Raw genomic sequence first — 20279 nt, forward strand, 5'->3', positions numbered from 1 at the left:
GCTAGGAATGGCTACCTGCCTCAGAACAGTCAACGGCAACTACAGAAGGTCCTCAGAGGCAACAGTGCATCAAGGAGCCAAATGGACACATGGCTGTGTCCAGCCAGAGGCTGGGTGCAGAGACTGCAGGGAAGTAAGAGAAATCCAGTCACCAGGCGGCTGGTTTCTCTGCTGATGCAAGGTTACGGGCATCCAGTCTCAACCACAGACTGAGTGATCTGATCACTCATCTGGCTTTCCCAGGAATGGGAACCCCAAAATAAAAGAAGCCCTTAGAAAGGGTTTATATGCAATCAACAGAAATTTCTCACTAAAGTGGCTTAACTGGTACTACACTTTATATACCAGCACCTTATGGTTTGACTACTGTGAATCCTTCTCTGGGATAAACATACCAGACCAAAGTAAGTTCACCAAAATGAGCCGCAACATGAGGCTTCCTGGTAGCCTCTGCCAGCCGGCACATCTTCCATGCACGCCCCATTGGGGAAGATTAGTTGAAATCGAAGGACACTGACACCGAGCACAATACTCTTCCTCCTTTCCTGGGACCCAGACACCCAAGGAATAAGGCAAGAGCTGTACTCAGGGCTTTCTAGATCCCTCTGTACAGCCTGCCATTGCCCCCTGCAAAGTAGCTCTTTCAGGAATCCTACTATCTTCAAGGGATCCTGATTTTCCCAGTCCCTAAGCTGGATGGAGAAGGCAAAGCCCAGCTCCACACTTTGAGGAGCACACAGCACACCTCTCCTGTAGAAGATCATGCCGGCACGGCAGCCTCTCAGGGTTTTGTGGGTGGTGGTGCACACCACATGGCAGTGTTCAAACGGGGAGGGCACCACGCCAGCAGCCACCAGCCCACTGATGTGCGCCATGTCGGCCATGAGGTATGCCCCGTTGTCCTCTGCTATCTTCCGCAATCGAGCATAGTCCAGGTTTCGGGAGTAGCAGCTGGTTCCTAAGATGGCAAAGGTGACACAGTCGAATCAGAGATATCCTTGGCCAGCTGAATGCAGACCTGCAAAGTGGCCTCTGAAAATGCTTATTTGAAAGCTTGGAGATATCTCCCTCCAGAATCTCTGAGAACAGAAATGAAGAATACCCTTGAAAAACATCTTTGTGCTCAAGGTGACCACCCTGACTTGCCCCATCAATATCATGGTGGTTGGGATGGCCCCCAGCTCTGATCACCACCCCCAGTTAGTCAGGGATCAACATTTCTAGATGCTTCTCTGAGAATAGCCTCACATCTAACCCCACTGGGTTCTAACGGTGGCAAAATGATATTTGTCCTGAAAGAAAAGACTATGCTTAGGAAGCTGCCTTCCATCCGCCCAGCTCATCACCTGCAATAATCAGCTTCGGGTGGAAGAGGCGGGCATTCTCCTCCAGCTGCTCATAGTTGATGTAGCCAGTGTCCGGGTTCACCTGTGGAATGTAACGGAGACAGCAGCTCGGGCACTCCCTCCAGCCACAGCATGCCTGCCACTCAGCTGAACTGGTGCTGGCCATCCAGGACAAAAGGACTCCCTCCACCTGCCCTGGCTGCTTGCTCCACTCCAGCATGAGCACAGGGAAGAGGTCCAGACCAGGACTCATGGGCGAGATGGGGTCAGTGTATTTGGCCTGCACAAGTGGTACAGACCGCGGAGTAGCACACTGGCCTGGGAGGCCCTGAGGGGGACCCCAGTGGAAGAGTGAGTGCCTGCCCTCAGGGCTCCACCGGGACAAGCAGGAACCAAAAGCCACTGCAGAATGAAACAGGATGCACCACACAATGCAGGCGCTATGGCACTTCAGGGCGAGACCAGAGCCTCCTAACACCACTGCAGTCCAGGTACAACAAGGCAAGGAAAAGAAAGGCATAAGGATTAAAAGACAGAAAAAGCTGGCACTGCTCACAGACACAAGGATTGTATACCTAAAAAACCTCTAGAGGTGAGCTATTAGTAACTGAATTTATCACTGTATCAGGGTCGGAAAACAAAAATCAATTATATTTCTGCATATAAGCAGCAAAAAATAGAAAATGAAATTTTAATATATTAGTTTCAAAAAACCATAAAATACTAACAAAAGATGTACAAGACCTCTGCACAAACACTGAGAGATATTTAAAAACAGAGAGTAAGGAAGTCAGTTAGTGCCTGTGGAAGGACAGACACTCAGAAGAGCGCCTGAGACAGAACTCTGTGGGAGAGATGGTCGCCTGACCTGTGACAATGGTGGCCCTGCAGGGAGAGGACGGTCTCCCTATACGTGTGTCTTGCCAATGGGTTTCAGCCCCCAGCAAGTTCGCTATGGATTCAATGTGACCAAAAAAATGACAGTAAAACGTTCTTGGGGTGAAAGGGTTATACCCAACTTTATTTCCATGGTGGCAGGTCAATTACTAAAATCTTGTTCAGTCAGAGTGAGTCTGCATGCAGCAAGCCAGTCTCTGCCTCTGGGCCCCTCTGTTTGCACAGCCATCCTCTGGGCATCTGTCCTCAGCGCTGCCACCACTCCAGCCTCTGCTCTGCTCTCCTGCAGCCTTGCAGCCATGCCACCATGTTTCCCAGAGCACTGGGCAGAGCTCCTTATATAGAGTCAGTAGCAATGTATTGCCCACATGTGTGCAGTGAGCTAGTCAACCAGGGCCAGGTGAGAATCCTGGTCACAGGAACTCTCATTTTATCCACAAAGTGGTGCAGGGTCAGCAGGATATCCATGTGGGCACAAATGTTATCTGGATGCCTCCTGCCCCACACAGCAGTCAGTTCCAGGTGGATTGTGGGTTAGTCTATATGCAAGATGCTACACAATTTTTTTTGGCAACACATTTTCTTAAGAGTTCTGCTAATTAAAGTTGTATTAAAGCATCTGTACAAAGGGGAATGAAAATAAAGGGGTTACTGTAGGAAAAATTTTGCCATGGGAGCCAGAGGTGGGAGGCAACCTGAGAGAAATCTCACATTCTGAAACCCCTGACCCCTGGAGGGAGAGAGAGGTTCAGATTCGGTGGTCACCCTGTTCAATAAAAAATTGTGCTTACACTATTTACAATGCCAAGAAATGGAAACAACCTAAGTGTCTGTCAGTAGATGAATGGATAAAGAAGAGGTGGTACATATACACAATGGAATATTAGCCATAAGAAGAAAACAAATCCTACCATTTGCAACAACATGGATGGAGCTACAGGATATTATGCTCAGTGAAATTAGCCAGGTGGAGAAAGACAAGTATCAAATGATATTCATCTGTGGGGTATAAGAACAAAGGAAAAACTGAAGGAACAAAACAGCAGCAGACTCACAGAACCCAAGAATGGACTAACAGTTACCAAAGGGAAAGGGACTGGGGAGGATGGGTGGGAAGGGAGGGATAAGGGGGAAAAAGGGGCATTACGATTAACATACATACTGTAGGGGGGGGCACAGGGAAGGCAGTATAGCACAGAGAAGACAAGTAGTGATACAAAAGCATCTTACTAAGCTGAGGGACAGTGACTGTAATGGGGTATGTGGGGGGGACTTGGTGATGGGGAGTCTAGTAAACATATTGCTCATGTAATTATACATTAATAATAGCAAAAAAATGTGCTTACAATTCCACACAATTACAGAAACTGGTGTGCAAGGCTCTGGGAACAGAGGCAAACTCTGGAAAGGCAGGTGGAGGGGGGTTTGTGGTTCGGTCTTGTGTGTTTTGTTTCAAGGGTGTGAACTGGTAAACTTGGCAAAGAAACTATTATCTTGATGAAAACTCATCAGCTGACCCACAGTAAAAAAATGGACAAAATTTCTATAAAATAATTTAAAAGACATAATTGCCAAAAAAAAATCTGCTGCTACTCTCTCCCTCCACATTTTGCTTTTTAAACTTGTGGGATTTTTAAGTTTTTTAAATCTTGAATATTGATGATAAAACATCCTGCAATAATTCCCAGGCACTCTAAAAAACCAGAGGTGGGGGCAGAGCAGTGCAGAGGCAGGAGGGGTCCCCCTCAGCTGCATGGGGCCTCCAGAGAAGAGGATTCCTTAATCACAGAGGAGAAGGTAGGCGACAGAAGGTTCCTGTGCCTGTTTCTCCATAGAGATGAAATGCCTGGCCCTGTGTGGGGCAGCTGCCTGGAGGGCAAGAGACTCCCATGGGGATTGGGAGGGCAGGGGCTAGAGAAAGGCTGTGCAGGGAGCTAAGGAGGGGCCATTGGTGGCTGCTGGTGGAGGCCAGTCAGGTCTGTGTCCTCCTCCCTGTCCCCCAAGGTCACTGCTCCCAGGCACCCCTCCAGCAGGTAGCTGTGCCTCCTGCTGCCCAAGCTGGCTAGGGTGCCTGGCTCCGCCACTCTGCACCCCTGCAGGCCCACCACCAGATGGGCCTCCCCATGGCACCCAACAGGGCTGCAGCCCACACAGTGCATGTGACAGCATGCACAAAGGGCAAGGAATGCCGGACAGGACACAAGCTTTATCATCTTCGAATAAAATGATGTGCCTGATATTCAGCCAGGCAGAATGATGGCCCACCACCTTTGCTTGTGGTGGCACACGTGACACTAATCAGGAAGTGCCCACTGACAGCAAACGCCACAGGACAGAGGAGGAATCCCCACGTGCACAGCTTCACCATGCAGGTTACCTCTTTTCTACTCATCCCCTGATCTTTATAGGTCAGTCACTGCCCACAAGTCCACCAATATTACATGCATTTTTGACCCAATTGTTTATAATGGCAGGGGGCCCACATAAATACCTGCTGGTCCCATGCAAGGCATACAGCTCATATTGGCTGTGGCTGGCTGAGGACAGGCCTGTGCTCAGCGAGTGGCAGGGACAGGGCAGGCGTGCAAGGGGCTCCAGCCTCCCACTGCCCGCATACTAACGGGGCTGTAGGGGGCTGTGTGCTGGTGACGGGGATGCAGCTGCTGGCCCACGGCGCTTCTGAGCAGGCTGTCGCCGGGCATCCAGTTGCAGCTGACCTGGCTGCCTGGAGTTATCCTGTCGCTGTTCTCATCCAGAGGGTTATGCAGAGGGTCCGTGCTGCAGCTGACACCTCCTGCACTCACTCCTTGTGCCTCAGTGCGGCCCCTCACTCCCTGCCCAGCTGCCACCAGTTGCCCCGCATGCCTGAGGAGTCCCCAGGCAGGGAAATAACAAACGGTGAAAAGCAGACTTCCTTGTGAGCAGACACTGGAGGCTTTCTAAGAAGATGGGTAGAGGGCTATGGGGAGAGATCCACACTCACCTTATAGGGCATAGACTCAAAAAAGATGGACGTAGCAGAGATTTTCTTCTTGTCTGTCATGAACCCGTGGGTCAGATGGCCCCCATCGGGAAGATCCAGGCCCATGATGCGCCCGTGAGGTTCCACCAGGGCGGTGTACACTGCGAAGTTTGCAGGGGAGCCTGCAAGGGGCAGCCCAGAGGAGGTTTGATTACTTCTGCCCCTAGAGGCACCAGGCAGGCCCCAGAATGTGTCCCCAGGCCACCAACCAGGAGGTCAGAACATGCCTGGCACTATTAAGCATTCCCCCAGCCCCTGGAGGTTCCTGGGCACCAAACCCCAGGAGAGTAAGCTGCAGGGTGCTGTTCAGGAGGGGCGGGTGCAGCCAGGAGGCACTGAGCTTATTTTTACTTCCAGTATGGGCAGCCTTCTTTGGGCATCCTCCCTGTGAACCTCAGCCCTGGGACACTGGGAGGCGGGGGACCACCCAGGCCCGTCTGCACGTGGCGGTTACCTGAGTAGGGCTGGACATTGACCCCCCAGCACTGGGGGTCCAGTTTATAGACCTGCAGCGCTCGCTTCTGGCAGAGGACCTCCAGCTCATCAATAAACTCAGTCCCACCATAATACCTGCAGGAGGATAGCAGGAGGTTCAGGCCCACGCTGGCCCTGACCCTGGCCTCAGCACAGAGGCAGAAGAGAGCTTAGTTGGGGGTGGAAGAACCTAGAGGAAAACTATGAGAACGTGTTTTGAGCCCAGCTTGGCTCATCTTCCATCAGGGCCAAGCCAGCTGTGGGACTCCTCATCTGTTAAGGAAATGCTGGCACATGTGACAGAGGAGCCTCCAGGACATTGTCATCATGCTCAGTGAAACGGGCTGTTACATCTGTGTGACTCCACTTACACAAGGCACCAGGTATCAGATGCACAGCGATGGAGTGGGATACCAGCTGCCCAGAGCTGGGGGGTAGGGGGAGGTGTTCATTTCTACATTTCTAATACAATTCTAGTTTTTGTTAATCAAAATTTATCATATCAAATATCAAAATTTATCATATATTTGATTATCTATATAGTAATAGTAACAATCATAATAACTCAATCCAGATATTTTTAACCCTTAGGACTTGTAGTCACAAAAAGCTTTAATAATTTTAATATTATACTTTTATTAAGTATAATATATATGCTTTTATTACAGTAAGAAAACACTTTTACCATCTCAGCCATTTTAAGTGTACAGTTCAGTAGTGCTCAGTACTTCTCATTGATAAGTACATTCCCACTGTGGTGCAACTGATCTCTAGAACTTTTTTATATTGCAAAACTGAAACTCTGTACCCACTGCACAACTCCCATTTCCCTCTCCTCCAAGAGCCCCACCTCTCTCTGTCTATATGAAACTGACTACTCCAAGTATCTCATAGAAGTGGCATCACGTAGTATTTGTCTTACTGTGACTGGATTGTTTCCTTTGGCATAATGTCCTCAAGGTCCATCCTTGGAGCACGTGACAGAATTTCCTTCTTTTTCCAGGGCACTTTAGTGTATGGATAAACTATATTTTGCTTTTCCATTCATTCATCAATGGACACTTGAGTTGCTTCCATCTCTTGGCTCTTGTGAATAACGTACAATGAACATGGGGGTGCAAATATCTCTTTGAGATTCTGCTTTCAATTCCACTGGACATATATCCAGAAGTGGGACTGCTGGAACTGATCTTAATTCTATTTTTAATTTTTTGAGGAATTGCCATACAGCAGCTATACCATTTTACACACCAAAGGTGCACAAGAATTACAATTCTCCACATTGTTGCCAATGCTTGTTTTGGTTGGTTTGGCTGACAACCATCCTACCGGCTATGAGGTGTCCCATCATGGTCTTGAGTTGCATTTCCCTAATTAGTGATGCTGATCATCTTTTCACATGTCTTTTGGCCATAGTTGTTATTTAATGGGTACAGAGTTTTGTTTCTACAAGATGAAAAAGTTGTCTGGATGGATGGTGGTGATGGTTGCACCATCTCATGAATGTACTTAAAGCTGCTGTACTTCACACTTAAATATGTAAATTTTACACTGTGCATCTTTCACCACAATAAAGAAAAGGAGGAGAGTGAGAGGAGTGTGAGTTTTTACTCACAACACTTCTGATGCCAAATGTGTGGGTTTCTTCCTCACACCAACCAATTCTAACAACTAATGTTGTCCTACAATTCAATTCAGTTCTAACCTAACCACCCAGAGTTAGCATCAGACCCCATAGGTCAAGGGTCCTCACTTCAGCAGCCAGTCACAAGCGTGAGGTCCCAATGTTACCCACATTTCTGTTTGGTAAACTTGGGGATTCCCACAATACTCCCTTAGATTTATAATTTGCTAGAATGACTCACAGAACTCAGGAGAGCACTTTATTCACTATTACTGGTTTATTCTGAAGGATATGACTCAGGAATGGCCAAAAGGAAGAGATGCACAGGGCAGAGCTTAGGGAAGGGGCTCAGAGCTTCCATGTCCTCTCAAGGGTGCTACCTTCCCCGCACCTCAATCCACTCACCAGCCAGGAAACTCTCCAAATCCCACTGTTCAAGGTATTTATGGAGATTTCACTATGACATGGAGCTGATGAAATTCTTGGCCACTGGTGATTAACTCAGTCTCCACCCTCTAACCATAGCTGGCCTCGCTGGCCCCCAGCCCCACTCGAAGGTTATCTAGCAGCCCACTAAGTGTCACCACCTTAATGTAACTCAGGTCGGAAGGGCTTGTTATGAATGATTAAAGATGCTCAGGGGATTTGGAAACTGTGTCAGGAATGGGACAAAAACCAAGTGTCTTTCTATGATACCACATGGCATTCCACTGAACTGTACCCTTTACTTGGGTACATTATTTGTGCATTATAGCTTAATGAAAACCCAGAACTTTCTCTTCAGATTAGTGTCAGGCAGTCATTAATACTAGATTAATATTGTTTTGTTTTCAAATATTAACTCTGATCGCTAATAATGTTCCAAAAGATAAATTGACATTAAGAAAAATAAGAATGGGTAATATTCACCTTTTAAAATAGTCCTTTAACATGAATTATTTTAATTTTTAGTAATAGTCTCATATGCTTCGGCTAAGTGTAGGGACCAAGGTCAGGCCACCCCAAGACGTGCAATTGTGACATGCAGATTATTTTGAGCTGAAAACCACCAAGGCCCGAAAGACTCAGAAAGAAACTTTGACCTCCCCTACCCCTGTAACTGCATGAAAAGAATTTGGACGGAGGAACTGCTAGGGGAGGAGAGCTGCCACCAAAAGGGATTCACTGGCGATCTGGAAGGTCCCTCCAGCCTCAGAGTCTCTGCTCTGTGACAAAAGAAGGGCATCATCTCCCCAAACTTGAAGGACAGCAGCCCATGCCTAGGGACAGAATTATGGATTGTTGGAAACATCAGGGCTGCACGCGGTCTTAGCACTTAGCCATTTTCCAGTGGAGCAAACACACGAGAATGACTCAGGGTCACAACAAGACCCCAGGAGCCCTGCCTGCCTCGCCTCAAAAAGAGGATCCACCTGCAGAGGCAGCAGGAAGCAGTGGAAAGGGCACATGCAGTGCTAACAGGGCCAGGTCAGAGTCTGTTCTGCTCTGTATCAGCAGTGTGACACGGAGCAGCCTCCTTCACCTACACAAGTCTATTCCTTATCTCAACAGGGGGATGAGGGCTGACTGCAGTCAGGCTATAGAAGACATACAAGTGGGGGACATGTCACCACTCAGCCCAGTGCCTAGAATACAGCACTACATTTCACCCTCAATTACAAGGCAACCATTATCTTACTAATCGCTGAGAAGAAGTAAGCATTTTCAATTAAATTATGACTTGCCATCAGTCAGATTCACCCAGTGTCAGAGATACTAAAATGTGAAAAAGTGAGTGCCCAGGGTTGATGAAGCTCAGCAAATAGTCAACAAATGTTCATTTGCTTCCCCAGCTGCTGGCTCCAACTGTGTGTAGAAATGGTACTCTGCCCCAGGCATTCAGAAGCCTCACTCTGGCCTGGGGTCTAAGCCATGCTCTTCACATCAACTCCACTAACAAGAACTGGATGCTCTTCATCTGTGCCTATTTTGGAACAGAACTGACAAAGGAGAAATGCTCCCAATGCCTGATGGGTGCCTCAAACCACTGCTGTGAACATAGAGAAATCTAACAGCTCATGGGACCAGACAGCATTTGCCTCACCTCTCTACACATACAGGAATCCCTGTGTTCACTGAGTGGGGACAAAAAGCCCAGGAGCCACCAAATATTTTCTACAAGATAAACTTAAACATGTTGTAACTGCTAAGACAACATGGGCTTTGAAGTATGTGTGTGGATTTTTCCAAATCCAATAGCCATTCTCAGATACCAGCTGGTGTCCAATGGTTCCTTTCAGTCTAACACTAACTACCCAGAGCCCACGCAGCCCCCACAGGTTAAGGGTTCAGGACCACAAGCTGCCCTCACTTCAGACACCAGCCACAAGTCCCGGGTCCCCAGGCTACCCACACTGCTGTCCAACTTAGGTGCACATTCTGAGACAGAGCAGGGAAATGGGCAAGAGCCATGCCATTGTAAACTCAGCCTGTGAAAAAGACCCAGTTTATTCTTTAATTTAATCTATACACTGTTCTTCCTCTTCTTCCAGACACTTAATCAATTAAGTAATTCTGTAACCCAGGATGAGATAGACCTCTGGAGTATAAATGAACCTATGTGGATAAAGAATGCTGAGATCTGGATCAACACAGTCACCTAAATAACCCTATTCTAAAGACAAAACTTCAAAGGAATCATGAAACACCTGTATACATCATGCCTTTTGCAGACCCCCTACCCAAAAAGCCCTATAAAATCGCAAACCCTAAACCCTTAAGTCTGTCTCCTCTCCAAGGTTGCCAGCACTCCTGTTTGAGTGTGTACTAATTTGTCAAGCTTCCTTGCTGCATAAGCCAACTGCACTTGCCTCTGAACTCTTTTAAAGACAAGACCTCTCCAACCTCCACCTCTGATGGTAAATGTCTCTGTCACTTTGCTATTTCATTCAGCCTTCTGTCTTAATACAATCCTCTTCTCTCTGTTTTATTTCAGACCAATATGGAAGTGGAAGTTCTCAGAACATAAACTTATTCTATTCAGTGCTCCTTGGCTCCCCAAAGTTCTGCAGTGGTAGGGAAATAATTCCCTCACTGTGCAGATCAAGTGGACATTGGATAGCAGGTGACCTGGCTTCAGGAGTTGGCAAGGGATCTGCCCCATGCCGAGCAGGGTTCAATGAACTTCCCTTCTCTCCCTCTGTTCTTCCTTGTGCTCTGCTGCCTGCATGGCCACTGCTATTTGTGTCTACTCTTGCTTTAATGAATTTCTTTCTTGCTGGCACTTGTTTAACCTGATGGAGAATTCTTTCCTATCAGAATCAAGAACCCTCCCCCATCCAGACTGAGGTTTCACCAAGGATGCAAGGAGAGACCTTTCCAGACACAGCTGCCTGGCAACAATTCTAAGGTTTCCACAATACCTGTCGGGTTTGATTATTCAGTAGAACAACTCACAGGACTCAGGAAAGTGCTTTATTTATGACTACTGGTCTACTAAACCAGATCCAACTCAGAACAGCCAAATGGAAGAAATGCATAGGGCAGGTATCAAGGGTGCACCACCCTCCCTGCACCTCCAGGTAGTACAAGCCCCTCCCTTCAGTCTCCCCTCCCCTCCCTGGAGGAAGAGGGTGGGAGCTGAGAGTTTTGACCCTCTAATCACAAGTCTGTGACCAGCCCTACCCAGAGTCACCTCTTTTGCATAAACTCAGTTGTAGTCAAAAAGGGCTTATTAAGAATGACAAGACAATCCTGTCACTGTGGGAATTCCAGGGGCTCTGGGGAGTTGAGTGAGAACCAGCAACAAATACCAGATATTTACCTTTTACAGTGTGAACACAGCTGCCACTTGTGTGCGACCTGGAGAAGTACTTTACTGCATGTCAGGGAATCTCGGCTTCCCCAACTCTAAAATGTGGAAAAGAGCACAACTTGCCCTATGGCTTGCTGTGAGGGTCAAAGGAGATACTGGCTGTGGAAACACCAGGTGACCTGTGCAAGGCACAGCGGGAAGGTTAGTTATTCAGGCAGGAGAAGGACAATGCCACAACTTGGCTCCAGACCTTCTCAGGAAGCTGCAGGGACCCCTCAGTACAGAGTGGCAGTTCACCTCCACGGGAGTCCCTTCTCCTTCCATGTTCTTTGGGACGCAAATGTACAAATTCACAGAAACAACATGTCAGATTCTGTAATCATCATCTCTGCCTGATTATGACTAAAAAAAAAAATAAGTGAACCTTCTTGTGCTTCTCTGGGGAAAAGAGTTGACCAAAATCACTGCATGGGCAAATCCATCAGTTACAGCGCAGAAGCAGGCTGCTGTTTGACAGGTGGTTTTACTCCCGGCCCGTTACTCACAGAGCACCAACAGCCTGCCCTGGCAGCACTCAGAGTGCTGGCCTTTTTCTAGAGGCTTGCACAGCGCAGCAGCTCTACCCTCCTATGGACCAGCTTGATATTCTACAAAGCCTCCAGATGGACTGTTAAAGTGACCCTGAGTATACCCCCTGTAACTCCGGGGGTGGGTGGAATCTTTCTCCTATCCCGGGACAAATTACCTTTGAAACTGAAATCAGTCAAAGGAGAAAGAAAGTGGGAGAAACCCATTTATTGCTTATTAGCAGTCTTCCACTTCTGCTCGCCTGTGTGTCTCACCACCCGGCTGCAAAAAAGGGACCCCACCATATCTCTCTGGTCCAGATATACCCTCATTCCCCCCACCCTTGTAATCACTTATTGAGGAGATGCACTAAGGCCAGGTGAGAGATTCTGGAAATGTTGCAATTTTAACCACACCCCTTTCGAATTGCAGTGCTGTGCCCCACTGGGAATCGTAGAGCTAGGAGGGCGGCTGGGGAACACAAGTTCCCACAGTGGAAAGGTTAGTTGAGAAGAACTAATCCCCACACTGTTCAGATTCTATGCTCAGTGCCTCACGTCGCTACATCAGAAGCAGGCCTTTGAAGATGTCACGTACCTCTGGCCTGGGTACCCCTCAGAGTACTTGTTATTTAAGCAAGAGCCTAGGGCCTCCAAAACTGCTCGGCTGGCAAAATTCTCTGAGGCAATCAGCTCCAATCCAACCTTCTGCCGGTTACTCTCCTTCTTAATTATGTTGTAAACCTGATGAGAGGAAAGCAGATGCTAACCATCTGGATGTTTAACACTTCACTCTGATCAAACTAATAACCAAGTACAGAGAAGGGACACTAACATGGATCGTATATTAACATAGACCATGTTTTGCCCTCAGAGGCTGACCATAACCCAGGTAACCAAACAAAAGGACTCCCACAGCATTTGAGGATTAGAGGGAATCTTCCTCAAAGACTTGCAGCATCTGGGAAGTAATTAATAGAAGACAATGAATTAAGGAAAACAAAATGATTGGAGAGAAAATGATCTTTAAAGTAAGAATTCCACCATTTACCTTGTTATTTTCGCCATTTTATTTTCATCCCTACGTCTCACCCAGTCCCTCCTCCCTGAACTTCACTACGGGCTCCTCTTCCTCTAAGATCCTTACATAAACCCACACAGACAGAAAGTAGACCAGTGGCTGCCTGGGGCCGGGGAGTTGAGGAGGCAGGTTGGCAGTTAGCAGGTGACTGCTAATGGGTTTGAGCCTTCTGGGGGGATAAAAGTGTTCTAAAATTGATTGTGAATATACTAAAAACCACTGAATTGTGCTCTTTAAATGGTGACTTGTATGGTAAGTGAATATCTCACTTATAAAGCTGTTATAAAAACAAATAAAAGACACTTCTCAGTGTCTAGATATACTCCTCTGAACCGTAAGGAAAGGCTCAAACCTCCACAGCCACCTCCTCCCCCCTTTCTTCTGAGCAGCCAGCACAGTGCTCTGCACGGCTACAAACTCAGAAATATTTAAATTTACCCTCAAGGACTTTTAGGCACTTCATCTGCCACTGCCTCTACATCCAGCACTCTTATACTAACTATAAGTCTGTCCCCAGTGAAGTTTATTTATGATCAGAACTAGGGATTTACACTGAGCCTGTGAGTTAGGAACATCTGTGAAGACCCCACAGATCTCACCTCGATGTCATTGTCTTTCAGGGGCTGCACCAGCATTTTTTTGTGGGAGGACCACAGGTCAGCATCCTTGTGAGCTCTGCTAACTGGAGTCGCCATCACTCTGTTCAAAGTTGCCTAAAAATGGAAAAACTTCCAACATTAGTTTTCCAACTGGAAAATGCATGTTTCTTCATGCACATTTCTACAAAGACTGAGAACTTGTGATCAGTGGCATTTCTGCTAATGTGAAAGTTTATAAATACTTAGAGGAACTAACCTCCTTTAATCAATCCTTTGGTGGCCTTTCAGTACTTTCCCATTAATTTAAGTCTTCATTTCAAATTCATTCATTTGCTAACTACTTACTGAGGCCCTTCCCCATGCAAGCCATGGTGCTGGTTCTGGGGATGCCGTGAACCAGCCAGGCCGGGCCTGCCTCCTTGTGACTTCCCTCATGGGGAAGACAAGTTGCAAGCAAATGAGTGTGGGAAACACACACAGATGAAAGGAGGGAAGTGCCTGGAGGACAAGAGCTGGTGCTGGGCTGCACAGGGCTGGGGTGGGCCCATCTGATCAGAGGACAGTCAACTCCAGAAAGAGCCCAGGTGATGAGAGCCCATTTCCTGAGAGCACTGTGGGATGGTTGGTCCCTGCTCCCCAGACCCTCGTGATTTCCCGGGTAACAGGAGTGTCTTTCTAATGAGGCGGCTCTGGGTGGCCCCGGGATGGGGGCTGGTCACCAGAAAGACCAAGCAGTGATCAGAAGCTTGGAATTTTCAGCCCCACCCTCCATCCTCAAGAGAAGGGAGGTGGGGCTGGAAATGGAATGAACCATCAATCATGCCTACATGATGAAGCCTCCATAAAAATTCCAAAAGTGTGGGGTTCAGGGAGCTTCCAGGTAGGAGGGCACATCTGCATACCAGGAGAGTGCTGCACCCCACCTCCGTGGGCACAGGGGAGCCTGTGCTCAGAACCCTCTCAGACCTTGCCCTATGTACCTCTCCATCTGGCTGTTCCACTGTGTCCTTTAAGCTACAGTCTTTATTATATAATAAACTGGTCAAGGTAAGTAAATGTTTCCCTGAGTTCTATGAGCTGTTCTAGCCAATGATCAAATCCAAAGAGGGGCTTTGTAGCCAGGTTCCTCCAATCTGTAGCCAGGTTGGACAGAAAAATCGTGGGTAACCCAAGGACTTACTACTTGCTATTATCTGAAATAGGGAGCAGTCTTGTGGGACTGAGTCCTTAACCAGTGGGGCCTGTGCTAACTCCAGTGAGTGTCAGAATGAACTGGATTGCAGGACACCCATCTGGTATCACAGGCTTGCTCACGTGTGGAAAATCCACACATCTGGAGTCAGACGTGTCATGAGTGTGGCAGCAGTGTGACAGTAAAGGAGACTCACAGCGGGAAGAGCGTGGTTTTCCCCAGGCAAGTACACACACGGTATAATTTGCTAGACAAATGCTCCCATTAAATAAAATAGCCTAATAGTCCCATATCACAGTAATCCTCTTAATCTCTGGTAGAGCTAGTAAGAAGAAACTACCAATAATCTTTAACTAGGAAGTTCCTAATCAGGGCTTTCAAAGCAGGCATTATTTTAACAATGGCACAACATGATTAGAAATACAACCATGGCGGCAAAACTCAAAGCAACAGCAAACACTTGGACTTCAATGCAAGAACTCTTCTGCAGCAACACAGCACCACCTTGCAGAGGACAGGCAGGCAGCCTTGCACGGGGCTGACCATGTCCCCATGCCCATCAGAGGTGGAAAGAAGCAAGTGTAAATGGTGTGACACTATGCCCAAGGCTTCTCTGTGCTGATTTCTACCCTCAAGAATGGCCAGTGCAACTCTAGACCCCTGCATGTGCCCTCAGCAAGTGGTAAACCCACAAAAACACAAGAGCCAAGATAGGCCCTCCACTCCTAGAATCCTTATGAGAAATGCTTTTTAAATATTGACTACTCAAGGTTAAAAGAAAAGGACTCAGTGGTAGCCAGCAATACAGAGAACGTATTTCTCAACCACCAGATAACTTAAGTCCATTTGGAACCACCCTCCTTCCAGGAGGGTCAGCCTATGATCCTTCTGCCACAGGCATTCAGATCCACTCTGCTGAGGAAGAAGGAAAGAGTCTGCCTTCAGCTGAGCTCCCACTCATTTCACATCAGCTCAACAACCTGCTGCCCTTTGCCCTCAAGGCAAATCTTTTCCTGCTCTGAAATTCTAATTCTGAGTTCCAGTTACTTCTTAACCCAGGTGAGAGCTGTGTGTGTGGTGGTCCCCTACTTCTTGGGCCAGCAATGTCACCCAGCTCACTGCCCCCCTCAAGAAGCTTTCTGCCCTGTATCCCATGACCACCCAGGATCATCCCCCAAATAGAGAACTGAATCCATACCCTTATTAAATCCATACCCTCCAAATTAAGCTTTTCTTCACCATGAAGAAGTTTGAGTTCTTTATTCAAAGAGTTCAAGATTCTGTCTTGTTTCAATTATATCAATTATATCTATTAAGTCAATTAAATCTATTATATCCTGAGGAGTTCTGAATTACAGTAAGACAAAGGTCCTTAATATCATGATTAAATTATGTGTCAACTCACTGGGCTTAGGGATTCCCAGGCAGCTGGTAAAACAAGTAAGGAGGAGAAAGATACTGAGATAATGCACTTTTTAAGATGCAGAGGGAAGATCATCATTTTTAGCTAGTACTGTATTTAGGGAAGACATCCTTAACATCGTTCCCTGAGGTCTGGAGGTTGGCTGAAAAACAATACACCTTGAACTTCTCTCACTTTTTAAAAACTGATAAAATATATATAACATAAACGTTACCATTTTAGCCAATTCAGTGGCATTAAATACATCCACACTGTTGTGCAACCTTCACCACCATCCCCCTCCAGAACTTTTTCATCTTCTCAAATGGAAACCCCGTCCCCATTAAACAGCTCTCCATTCCCTTCTCTCTCAACCCATTGTACTTTCTATCTCTGTAAATTTGACTATTTCAGGCACCTCACATAAATGGAATCACACAATATTTGTTCTTTTGTGACTGGCTTATTTCACTTAGCATAGTGTCTTCAAAGTAGCATTTGTCAGAATTTTCATCCTTTTAAAGTCTGGATAGTATTCTATTGGACATGTGTATCATATTTTGGTTATTCATCCATTGCTGACACTTGGGCTGCTTCCACCTTCGGGCTATTGTGAGTAATGCAGCTATGAATGTCAAGTCCCCACTTTCAATTGTTTTGGTATAGACCCAGAAGTGGAATTGCTGGATCATACTATAGTGATTCTATGTTTAATTCAAAATAAGCTTTTGATATTTAAGAGGTCTACTCCACTACTATTGGCCGACAAGGAATTCATTCATTCCTTCAACAAATATTGAGCAAGTTCTATGTCCCAGGCACTGAGCTAGGAACTAAGAATACAGGGGTCAACAAGGCAGAGGCCCTGCTCTCATGAGAAGCACTCTAAACAAGTAAACAAGAAACACATAATTTCAGAGGTGATGATTACTATACGAGCAATAAATGTATGGGGAGATTATTTAGACTGGCCCTTGAAAGCTGCCTGAGCTGCGATCTGAGCAGTGGAAGGGAGCAAAGCTCATGAGATCTGAGGTGCGGGTAAACACCTGGGCAAAGGCCCTGAAATGGGAAGAAGTTTGACTTGTCAGAAATCAGGGCCATAGAGCTGAAGCCTGGGAAACAAAGCAGAGGCACAGGAGATGAGATATGAAAGCCCATGGATGGGTGAGAGCAGCAATGGGAGAACAGATTTGACCTCGACTGCACATATTTTACAAATTCCAAACTATGTTCCAGAAACCTCAGTCTTAGGCTATTTCTCAATCCATCCATGAAATGCAAAGCTAACTAGAGAAGACCAAGGTTCCTTATATAAAAGAGCAGGTGGTGGGCACCTTCTGAGCTGGGCCCTCAGATTCTCCCACTTGCCAAAAGTGAGGCCCACACCTGAGGAAGCCAAGCTGAAGCTCACGAGAGGCGGCCCACTGGGTTCAAAGTGCGCTCTCTGCTTCCTGATGTATAGCCCAGTTAATTCTCACCTCTGTGTCTCAGTCCCCTCATGTGTAGCGCACAGACACAGTTCTGAAGCAGGTCGGGAGAGTTAAGTGAGGTACCAGACACAGAGCACTCATAACGGTGCCAGGCATAGAGCCAAGTACTCGAAAATTATCAGCTACTACCATTATTCAAGAAACCTGGGGGACCTTGGGGCCACCTTTATATCATTCGGTAACCCCTGCTGAGCACCCCAGGGAACACAGCTCCCTTCAGTCCTCACTATCATTACAGGGTTGGATATGTCTGTTGGGGAACTGTCACTCGTGTGACATGATCCTCATCTCAACCCCAGAGAAACAGACCTAGTAAGCAAACTCACTTGCCAAGGTTACCAGCCTCCCCATGCCCCCAGATCTCCCCTGGGCCTCTCACACAAGTGGAACGAGCCAGGAACCTCCCAAGGGACCTGCCCTGCTGAATGCCATCTGTCTGTCTCACACACAGATTTTGCGTTCCCTACTGTGCTGAGGAGGAAACGGGGGCTCACAGGGCTAAGTGGCATAAGGCCCTATAATATGAAGAGACAGAATCTGAACTCTATAGTTTACCTTTAGTTCAAAGCTCTTTCCCATGACACTGCACTAAATAAAGGCACAATTACCTCCGCTGCATAAAAAATTAAAAATATGATTCTATAAGAACCTGAACTGGTGTTTCCGATCCAGCAACTGCCTGACTGAGGCACGTTTGTGCTGGCCTCAGCTGACCAAGGTCACTTGACTTCCAGTACCTCGGAGCACTGGGCACCGCGCCAGAACCGTACAATGCAGCATTTGCCTCCTAGAACGGGTGGGAGACTGCAGACAACAGGTGCAGCTCCGCCCCTGAGGGAGGTGGTCGCACACGCCCCAAAGCACCGCAACCATATACGGAGTTGTTGAGAGCCCGGTCTTCGGATACTTGAGTTCGACTCCGCGCTCTACCATTTTGCACCTGCAGGGTCCCGGCTAAGTGGGTCTTCTCTCCCAGTCTCACCTTCCTCATTTCTAAAAAGGGGTACAGGACAGCACTCACCTTGCAGCTCTGTTGTGAGGAGATTGTAGCGAGGTGAAGGGCTGCGATCATCGGGTACAGCGCTCAGCGGGGAGCGGACACTTGTATCAACAATAAGCCTTCACATCTGTGTCAAAGGCCGAGCCCACCACCCGTGCCGCACGAGTCTGCGACCCCTCAGCCCAGGACTAATAAAGCGCTCCTTGCCTGATCCTCAGACCCGGAGGGACGAGCGCCGGGAAGTCGCTGACACCGAAGCGACCTGCGAGCGCCGGCCCTGGCACCTGAAGCTGCCCACCTACCGGAACGCGGTCCCGTGCACCAGCCCGGCGACACCGAGGACCCACGCTGCTGCCGGCGCGACCAGAGTTCGAGACCCGCACACACGCGCGCCCGGCCGCGCTTCCGCCACGTGACCGGCTGGGCGAGCCCGGGGCGCACAAATTGGCGCGCGGCTGCCCCGCTCCCCTCGGCACCACGCGCGCCTCGGGGCCTTGCCCCACCCCCGGAGGCGCCCAATGAGTGTGCAGCCAGGCAGGGAGCCCCCTAGGGCGCAGGCGCTATTGGCTGCAGGAGTCGGTGGGCGGGGCCCCAGACTCCGCCCCGTTGCCCTCCGCCAGCAGGGAAAGGCCGCGTGATGTAGCCGCTCACCTAGGCTGGGGACTGTAGGGCTGGCCGGCCCTGGGGGCAGGTCAGAGGGGCGGACATTTCTGGGGTGACAGCGGGAGGGCCTGGCCCAGTTAACTTGGGTAGGCCATGAGATTAGGGGCGAATTTTGTTGCTTATCTTTAACTGTCCTATTTACAGTGTACCACAGTAGGTGGGTAGTAATGGAATCCTAGACAAGACACTTAATTTTTTTTTGTTTCTCATCTTTGACTTGGAGATAGTGTAAGTCCGGAGAGAGGAAATCCCGGGGCAAAATACCTCTAAAAACCGAAATCAGTCAAAAGGAGAAATAAAGTTTAAAATCTGTTTATTGCATACAGTCCAGGGCCTTTTCTCTTTTCTTCAGCAGAAGCAAACCGGCCCTCCCCTCACTTCTCAGGTATAAATAAGCCCTCCTTGCCCAGGTAATGACCTGCTGATATGGAGATGAACCTCTTTCCATCCCTGCGGAAGGATGCAATTGCACTAAAGCCATACTTTTTTCCACCTCTGAACGCCTATTGATATGCAGATGTACTAAAGCCAGGCAAGATATTCTGAAAATGTTACAGTTTTACCCACAGATAGTTACATCTGCCTGGCAGGGCTGTAAGAAGTTTTAGAAAGCTAGAGGTGAGCAGCCAGGAAGATAAGGTTTACAGAAAGAACTGCCCAAACCATATAATTATAATCTCATTAAAATAAAATTTACATTGCCAGTTGACTGCCTCAGCTTTTCTGTGTACATTCTGGGAAAGTACTTGCTGCACCAACAGGGGTGGCTATATAAATGGACCTGTCAGTCAAATGACCTCACCTTGTTAATCAAAGGGGTGCCTCCGAGCCCCAGTGTAATAAAAAGGTCTCCAGCCTAAAGGATCAGGACCTTTGTCTACCTTGATTCAGGTCCACTCCTCCCTTGGAGTGGATTCAAACAAAACCTTCACACTGCTTTGCTAAGGTGTCTCTGCCTTTCAATTCTTTGTTTCGGTGGGACAAGATCCAAGGAGAACAAACACGACCTGCAACAGAAGGATTAAAAGACATATCTAATATAACACACCATTGTGCCTAAAACATAATAAGGACTCAATAAATAGTAGCCATTGTTAAGAATAATAAAAACTAAGGTGCTTCACACT

General features: G+C 47.7%; 1 protein-coding gene across 6 annotated transcripts in view; it reads right to left on the reverse strand.

Annotated features, from left to right (window-relative positions):
* SHMT1 (serine hydroxymethyltransferase 1) overlaps positions 1–19793 on the reverse strand; it is a 26413-nt gene extending 6620 nt beyond the window's left edge. For 4 of the 6 annotated variants that reach the window (XM_017657808.2, XM_017657806.2, XM_017657807.2 and 1 more), the window contains exons 1-7: positions 18511–18785; positions 13403–13516; positions 12321–12466; positions 5720–5835; positions 5227–5387; positions 1347–1428; positions 746–958 (exon numbers count right to left, since the gene is read on the reverse strand). In XM_017657808.2, the coding sequence (XP_017513297.1) occupies positions 746–958; positions 1347–1428; positions 5227–5387; positions 5720–5835; positions 12321–12466; positions 13403–13516; positions 18511–18561 (883 nt within the window). In that variant the 5' untranslated portion in view covers positions 18562–18785. Of the gene's footprint in view, positions 1–745; positions 959–1346; positions 1429–5226; positions 5388–5719; positions 5836–12320; positions 12467–13402; positions 13517–18510 lie in introns of all 6 variants that reach the window. The other 2 variants (XM_037019497.2, XM_017657810.3) reach the window with 2 other exon arrangements.
* Between the last annotated feature and the right edge of the window lie 486 nt (positions 19794–20279).

The sequence above is a fragment of the Manis javanica genome, chromosome 4 (genome assembly GCF_040802235.1).
Source record: "Manis javanica isolate MJ-LG chromosome 4, MJ_LKY, whole genome shotgun sequence".
Taxonomy (NCBI): domain Eukaryota; kingdom Metazoa; phylum Chordata; class Mammalia; order Pholidota; family Manidae; genus Manis; species Manis javanica.